We start from the raw sequence: 8,754 nt of genomic DNA, 5'->3' as shown, positions 1-8,754 counted from the left end.
CCCCGCCCCCTGCCGCCATGTCCTCTGCCTGCCTTTTAGTCAAAGAATAAATTTAATCAGAGAAATGAGAAAATACAGAAACAAAGGAAGAGCAGTCAAACAGGACTAAATAATAATAGTCATTAAACAAAGTCAAGGACCTTTAGTTCCTCTTCAAGGGCTATAGATAATATTCTGAACCATATCCTTTGAGTTTTTTTATAGATACCGAAATCCCCACCAGGTGGAAGAAGTTAAGTACATGATGACCAGACTGTTACCAAGACATAAGCTACCACAATTCCAAGAACTGGCCTCAAAGAAATGGGAACAAACTGACCCTGGAACTAAAGATTAACTGTACTCAAAACAATCAAGATGACACTGATCAGACCACTGCATGACCAATTTAAAGATGACTGTCAGACATGACTCTGCTATTCCATCAATACATGTAGCCCCCTCCCTTTGCCTGCACACCCCTGAAATTCCCCTTTAAGAGCTCTTGCCCACATCCAGCTCTAGGGAGGCATGTGCAGAGGCTCCAGTTAGCGGCAGGTGAGAGGGTGGCTTTCTCTGAGCGAGTGGGACTCTGAGTTTCCAATCAGTGGCTGCGAATTCCCCGCCTGCCTGGTGTTGGGGCTGCTGGAAGGATGCGAAGCCTGAGTGCGGCGTGGTTGCCGGGGGGCGTCATCCTGCTGGCGGCCTTTGCCTCCTGCAATTGCACCATCCTAGGAACCAGTAGACCCTCTAAAGGAAGAAGTCTCATTGGTTATGTTGATAGCTCACCTCAGGTCACTGGGAAAGGAGTGACAGTGAAAGCAGGCTTTTCTGTGGATGAGTTTTCTGCCTCCATGCTCACTGGAAAACTGACCACTGTCTTTCTTCCAGTCATCTTCACGATCGTATTTGTGGTTGGTTTTGCCAAGTAATGGCATGGCCCTGTGGGTCTTTCTTTTCCGAACGAAGCAGCAGCACCCCGCTGTGATTTACGTGGCCAACCTGGCCTTTGTGGACCTCCTCTCTGTTATCTGGTTCCCTTTGAAGATTGCCTATCACATCCATGGCAACAACTGGATTTACGGGGTATCTCTTTGCAAGGTACTCATCGGCTTTTTCTACGGCAACATGTACTGCTCCATCCTCTTCATGACCTGCCTCAGCGTGCAGAGATACTGGGTCATCGTGAACCCCATGGTGCACCCCCGGAAGAAGGCAGACATTGCCATTGGTGTCTCCCTGGGAATATGGCTGCTGATTCTGCTGGTTACCATCCCCTTGTATGTCGTGGAGCAGACCACCAACATTCCCACCCTTAACATCACGACCTGTCATGATGTTTTGCCAAAGGAGGTATTGGTGGGGGACATGCTTAATGATTTCCTCTCTCTGGCCATTGGAGTCTTTCTGTTCCCAGCCTTCCTCATGGCTTCTGCCTATGTGCTGATGATCCAGACACTCCAATCTTCTACCATGGATGAAAACTCAGGAAAGAAGAGGCGGAGAGCCATCAAGCTCATCGTCGCTGTCCTGGCCATGTACTTGATCTACTTCACTCCTAGTAATCTTCTGCTCATGGCGCATTCCTTCCTGATTAAAAACTGGGGCCAGGGCCACGTCTACGCCCTGTACATCATAGACCTCTGCCTCTCCACCCTCAACAGTTGCATCAACCCCTTTGTCTATTACTTCATTTCACAAGACTTCAGGGATCATGCAAAGAATGCTCTTCTTTGTCAGAGCATCCATACTGTGAAGTGGATGCAAGTATCCCTCACATTGAAGAAATTCTCTAGGAAATCCAGCTCTTACACTTTAAGTTCAACCAGCTTTAAAACCTCCTATTGAGTTTTCCAGCTTCTCTGATGGAAGTTATGTAGGAGGATTTGGAACCTGCTTAATGTTGTAAGGATGCTTCTGTCGTTTCCTAACCAAGCGGGTTTCACCACATACCATGTATGTGCAACACCGCTCAGGATTGCTGGAAGCTTCCCTGTTTGTATAAGGAAAGTCCCTCAAATTAACATAGATGTCAGTTTCAGAATTCCTTTACTCAGGTGCTCCCAGAAACAGAACTGATAGAAGCAGACTTTTCAGAAGGTGAAGAAAAGACAGAAAACCCAGTAATTTGCAAAGACTAGGGTTGGCGTGAAGACTAAGTTCTTAGCTAAAAATACATTTCTTTTACATCTGGGGTCAGTCACAATCCTGTTAGGGCTTAAGGGCCCTCAGAGATGATTGGTCCAATTGACTAGATTTAAGGATGAGGACCCTAAAGAGGTGAGGGAGCTGTCCCCAATCAGGTTTCCAACCAATGGCAGTAAGTTAGGACTGGACAGTTTTGAATGGTCAGTGGGATTCTTGTACCACCTCATCAAAATCCTTGTGGATCTTGTTTAAAAATGCAGATTCATCGTACTCAGGAATCAGAGCTCAGAGTCTGGGGAACAGGGCCCAGGAACCTGCATTTTAACAAACCTTTTGTGCCTTCCAGACTTTGGGAACCATTGGTCTGGGTACTGCTTCCACTTGACAAGGGGCCATGGCAGTTTTTGAAAAGAGAGAAGCAAACAGAATGTTTTATGTCTCTTTTATGTTCAGCTTATAATGAAGTCTGTTGACTTATTGGGACTTTCAATTATTTCTTTATCAATCCCTTGAGCTTTTGTGTGTATCATTATTACTTCAAGGAAAATACGAGGATTTCAAACATGAAAAAATAAATTTTGTGTAACTCTTTACTGACTTCAGTGAAATCTTCAGGTTGTCTGAATAATAGACTGTTCACAACTAAGAATAGTGTTTACCACTTAGTATTTTTAAAAATTATTGTTGGACTATTTATTGCCAGTTTTGTTGACTTGTTATCAAATATGAAATTGTAAAGCTGTCACTGGGTTTGAACCATATCTGTTTAGAAAATAACACTAAAATAGAGGTGATTTGCAGTGTATTTAAAGAGGCACTTGACTCCAAGCTGACTTTGTACAACCGTTGTATTTGTGACCTTTTAAAATAATTATTTTATTGTATGATTGATTTATAAATAACACATGACTTTTATTTTTTACAACTTTAAAAAAAAAAAAAAGCTCTTGCCCAATGATCAGTAGTGAGGAGCTGGCCTTCGGACATGAGTCCACCTTCTTCCCTAGTTGCTGGCCTCCAGAATAAAGCAAACTTTCCTTTCCACCAAACTTGCCTCTCGAGTATTTGCTTTTGAGTGGCAAGCAGTCAGACCTGAGTTTCAGTAACATTATAACTTGTTACAAGAACAACTCTTCATTTCTCAAAGGGGTTTCTAAAAAGGCCAAATTTGCTTTAAATTCTCCAGTTTTTTCAAGTGCCTACTCTGTGACAGGTGCTTTCAAACACTGGGTTGCATCTGGTTTTCAAAGGATCAGGTAAATGTCAGCAGGGAGCATTTGTCCTTCTTCATGCCATAGCACTTTTTCTTCACTGCCCTTTGAATAACCTCTATGATCTCAGCTGGCTGAGAATGTTCTCCTTCCTTCCAATGCCAGAACAGTCTCAGCCTGTGAGTCTCTGCTACCCTTCATATGACTGAACTTGTCTGAGCACCTTTACAGGTGGCATTAGGCACGCCGAAAATTGAGATTTTCCTGGATGGAAGGTATATAGACGAGAGGCAGTGGAAGGGTATATTTTTTCTTTTTTAATCAGAGTTAGCATGTCCACCAAGGAACCAATTTTTAACTCCTAGGAAGATTCCGGGATTTTAGGAATTCAGCTTCAGCAGATGTTTATTCCACAGTGATTCCCATGGTCTTCTTTCATCTACCATTTATGAGCGAGCCTTTGGTTTTGAAATGCTGAGGTAAGCTCTTTCATCTGTGAATGTGTTCACTGGCCAGTTTCAAAAAAAATATCCCTTTAAAATCCTACTGCAAATATCATAGTAGTTTTTAAAAAACTCTCTGAGTTCAGAGTTATAGCCCCAAACCAGTAGATGATGTTCCAAGTCAGACTCTACTCACCAGCACATTTGAAAAGCACTTTGAGTGTGCGTTTAAGGGGCCAGTGAGGAAGGACTAGGCATCTAAATGTCACTATCCAAAATGAACTTTGAAATCGAAGTGGCTGTTGCTATCAGAGAGGTTCCAGGGTGAGGGATGGGACAGCCAGGAAACTTCTGCAAGGAGGAGGAATGCGTTGTGTCTTGGGAAGGGCAGGTGATTCTAGGCTGTTCCACTGGGAGTAGGGCATTGCCTTCAGAGGAAGAGAGTAAAGAGCTGGTAAAGCCAGTCAGGTCACAGAGTTGGACAGGAAGGCTCGCTGAGGAAGACCAGGGGAGGGTGCTGTAAATGGAAAGACTGCTGGGACTGGACAGAAATCCAGTCTACTCTCAAGGAAGACTGGGGTTTGGAGAGGAAAACCCTAGGTTAATGAAGCCCACAGACAGCACCCAAATCGTGTTTGATTTGCGTTGTCATTTTCTTTCTTTAGGCCTGCTTTTGGTATCTCGGTGCAGAGACCTTATTTTTGAGGCCTGAGAGAAACTATGGAGAATCCAGAAGAGAAAGGAATTAGGAGATGGAAGGTTGGTCGGCCTCAGGCTGTGAAGTGTGGGAATGACGTGGACTTGAGATGAATTTAAGCTAGAGGTCTAGTCTCAGTCCTGTCACTTACTAGTCATGTGAGCCTGGGGAAATTGTCCGGTGCTGTGAGCCTCTGGTTCTTCACCTGTGAAGTGAACTTGCTGAGCCCTGTCTTGTAGGACTGTTGGAATGTAAGGTATGTCAAGCTCAAGCTCGTGGCACAGTACCTGGCATATATTGGGTCTCTAATGGTGAGGAGTTGGGCTTCTGGTTAAAAACCCTAATGTGTGATTTTTCAGGCCTCACCGTAGGCAACTACAAAGGCTTTACCTGGCAGGCCTCAGGGAGAAAAGCTGCCCTCCCCACACCAGACCTGGTGAACAAGCGCTGGATGGCAGTCTCCGAAGAGGGTTGGGGTCAAGGCTGCAGGCCCCACTGGCAGGCCATTCTGGTCTCCTGTTTGCATTATTACCCCTGTGCTTTCATTTTTGTGTCTTTATCTGAGGCCTTGGGCAGAGGTCTACTTAAAGGCCTCTGCTGAGGCCTCCCTATGAGGGAAAGAGGGAGGAGGAAACCTTGAAGACACATTTATCACCTATTTTTCCCACTCCTAGCCTTTTCCCCTTGCCTTCCTCTCCTTCCAGGAGGCATAAAACTGCCAGAACCTTTCATTCTGGCTCCCTCAACAGGGAGGTGACCCCCACGTTTGCGCTGATCCATCTGACCCTTGACTGGCGTGCTGTTCCGCAGAGGACAATAGAACAGGAGGAATTGGGACTTTCTCCTGTTTTCCACACTTGCTTATGTTACTACAGTAAGTGATCAAAGGCTTAACTCTATTGTGTTTGGCTTGTTGCTTTAAATCAGCTACTCTGACACCTTAGCTCTCACTCCAGCTCGCCGAGCTCCTGACAAATGGCAGTTGTTTCTAATATTATTTTGACCCCAGAAGCTTCCATCCTCTCCTCTGGGGATTTGTTATCCAGACCTCTCAGAGAATATGCAGTGCTCTAATACACTGGACACCAAATCAGCCAAATATGCTGCTTCATAAACAAACTCTGTAAAATTCCCCTTAGATAATACATATTTTAATTTAGGTGTGGGTTAGTCTTCCTCAGATGTATTCAACTCAAAGTTCCTAGAATTCAAGTCAAAGATTAACTCCTTCCTTCCCTCCCAGCTGTTCTCCCATCCAAAAGTGCTGTTTTCATTTATTTTACCCCCATCAAAAATCTAATCCTTGTTTAGATTTGGCCAAAGTGCACTCAAGATAACCTAATCATGTCATTTTAATGTAGACAGCTCTGGCTGTCTCAGGCCAGGGAAAAGAATGCCAGCCTAGCAACTTCTCAGCATCACTTCAAGGGAGTGTCACCCTATTTCTCAGGAAATCCTTGAGGATGGTGTGTGTAGAACACCTAGTTTGTGCACTGTGTCAGCTGCACTGGGTTTTTACAAGAGCTCAGGACACTGTCCATATCTGCCTCAGGTAGAGATTTCTGTCTGGTTTATCTAGGATCCAAAAAGAACTGCTAAGAGCACTTTTCCATTCCAGACTTTTCTCTCACCTGTGAGACACAGCTTTTGAGAGTTAGGCCTCTGCCACCACCCAGCATAACTTAAAATGAACCCCCACAGAAGGAAGTGCAGTTTCCCAAAGCCTCCAGCAGCCTTGGCTCAGGGCATTTACACTTGACTGCTCTCCCCTGGAGCCCCACCTCTTCACCCCTTCTTTTACCTTGTTGGCTCCTAGAGGACATCTTGCCATCTTCCTGACCTGATTGCAGCTCCTAGGCCCTGCGGATCTCTGGGAGGGGTGTGTCCTTCTTAGCCTGTGATTCTCATCTCTAACACAGGGCTGTCCAAAGAGCAGATACTCAAATCATGTTTGGCGAAGAAATGAACCAATGAGAAAGATTTTAAGATTTACTTTCTCTCACATTCTTGAATAAGCCAAGTATATCGAGGTACGAGTATATATCATTTAATTTTACACAACAACAGACTAAAAGAGATAAGTGAACCCAAGAATTAGCCATCCTTTACATTTTTTTGTCTGTTCCTAGAACTCCTCGATTTTATTGCTGGCCTCTTTCACATTTCCAAGGAAATTCCAATTCTATGCCATGTTATCTTGTTTCAGATCACAAGAAAAGATGGGGGAGGGGTTCTCAATGTGTTTTGCGAAATTGTGAAACTCTTATTTTTAAGTGTGGTAAACAGCTATAAATGTGTGACCATTATCATTCATAAACTTAGATTCAGGAGCTAATTAAACTTTATTAGACAATATTTGAAAAAAAAAACAAAGTTGAGAAAAATCTCCAAATCACCCATATACAACAGGAACACAAAGATGCTATACACTGTTCCTTCCAGATCCACCCTGGCCCTCCACTATGTAAATGTTGGCTGTTGTCTTCAAACAAAGACTGAAGAGTCTGCTTCGGATTTCACTCAGGGCAGGAGAGGCTGCTGGACGGGACACTGGAACTTTCACTGGCCATGGCACTAGTATCATCCCCAGTGGCAGCTCCGGCCTGGGTTCTCTCATCTCCCAAAGCTTCCTCATACCAGGATGGGAAGGAAGTGGGGTCAGTCCCACTGATCTTGGCGAAAAACTCCAGGACTTTCATCTTGCTGGTTTCAGCGTAGGCCCTGGGACCCCACAGGAACTCATAGTGTGGAGGATCACTGTCCGGCACCTGCTGGTACTCCAGGTACTGTTCCCTCACCAAACCTTTGGTGATGAGTTTCCTGGGCTCCGCATAGATGAAATCCTCTTGCCCAGCATATACCCCCATCATATTCAACACTCCCCAGATTTTCTCCTCAGGGGCACGGTTGCCCTCCATGAAGATCATACCCAGGATAAGTATCAGCAGGCCGGTCTTGGGCATGCCCTGGTCATCACTCAGCATCCCATCATAGGTGAGGTCAAGTGTTTTGACAAGCACATAGGAGTGGCTGGTGGGGTCCACTTCCTTCACTTCAATGCCAAAGACAATCTCCATGCACTCACAGACTTTGCGGAAGATCACAGGGAAGTGGTCCTTGTGCTCTTTGATGACATTCCTCAGCATTTCTGCCTTTGTGGTAGGCTCCTTTGTTACATATTTGATACACAGGAACTGCACCAATTCAGCCACCTTCTGGTTTAGGTCATCACTGAGCAAGGACTCAGGATCTGGTGGAGCCTGGGAGGTGCTGGGCCCCTCTTCTTCTTGGCTTCTGGAATTCTCATCAGATTGACTCATTGGAGTGGCTGTGGTGCCAGTGAGTGAGAAGCAAGCTCTCCAAGAAGTCTGGAGAGGACTCAGTGCCCCAGTGGCAGGCACCTCTTCTGGGGTGCCTGTGATCAAAGGAGTGAGGGAGGATTAGGAGGAGAAGGAGACGACTTCTTCCTTCTCAGCCATGGGAGCCTGCACACCTTCTAGGCCCTGTGCCCCTTTTGGGGCCTGAAGGCCTTCTTCAAGCTTGCAGTGCTCACTCCTCTAACCCAGAGACATGACAACTTGGGTTGGGGGTGGCCAACAGGAACGTGGGGCCCTGGGGGAGAGAGGGAGAGTGTCAGTGGCCTCAGCTGAGAAACTCTCCCAGGGCGGCTCTTGAGAAAGGCAACTTACAGGTCTCCTCTTTAGAGGTGCTCCCAGGTGTCACAGGGCTCCTGTTCTCCTGGTTGGCCTAAGAACTAAAAAACGAAGTGAGATAGTTCCTCAGGGTGCAGCCCAAGGATTCTAGGGCTGAGAGTAAGTCAGGTAGGGTCAGGCACTGTGGATTCTCTCTGTTCTGGGGTGGGCGGGACCTTGGCAGACATTTAGGGTGTGCACCTTGCTTTGACTTCTGGTGTTGCCTGGGCCTTCTCCCATATGCTGACCCGAGGACACATGCATCAGACCAAGGCTCTCCCCTCCCGGTTCCTAGGACTCCTAGGAGGGGAATTGAGAGGGCTCCTCAGGATGCAGACTACAGGCAAAGTTGTGAGCCCCCCAGTGTTGACAGGAGCGATGGGGCCAGCCTGTGTGATGTCCCCACTGTTCTGGGGTGGATGGTTCCTCAGTGCTGTTCAGAGTTGTGGTGTGCTCCAAGGACAAAGAACAAGCTAAACTCAAAAGGCCAATGTTGCTGGACCAAAGAGTTACAGGACTCCTATCACTCTGTCACAACGTGACCACTACAGTGTCCCAGAGCCCTCCCAAGCAGCATGCCCTGT

General features: G+C 46.2%; 2 protein-coding genes across 2 annotated transcripts; one reads left to right on the top strand and one right to left on the bottom strand.

Annotated features, from left to right (window-relative positions):
- Positions 1 to 632: 632 nt before the first annotated feature.
- LOC130842611 (proteinase-activated receptor 2-like) lies at positions 633 to 1,827 on the top strand. Its single transcript, XM_057719281.1, is given in 2 exon segments — positions 633 to 899; positions 901 to 1,827. Coding segments are annotated over 2 exon segments (1,194 nt in total).
- A 5,167-nt stretch (positions 1,828 to 6,994) lies between these two features.
- LOC130842108 (putative MAGE domain-containing protein MAGEA13P) lies at positions 6,995 to 8,050 on the bottom strand. Its single transcript, XM_057718764.1, is given in 1 exon segment — positions 6,995 to 8,050. A coding segment is annotated over 1 exon segment (1,056 nt).
- Between the last annotated feature and the right edge of the window lie 704 nt (positions 8,051 to 8,754).

This window comes from Hippopotamus amphibius, chromosome X (assembly GCF_030028045.1).
Source record: "Hippopotamus amphibius kiboko isolate mHipAmp2 chromosome X, mHipAmp2.hap2, whole genome shotgun sequence".
NCBI lineage: Eukaryota > Metazoa > Chordata > Mammalia > Artiodactyla > Hippopotamidae > Hippopotamus > Hippopotamus amphibius.
The sequence above is the reverse complement of the archived record's forward strand: the minus strand, read 5'-3'. Positions and strand labels throughout refer to the sequence as shown.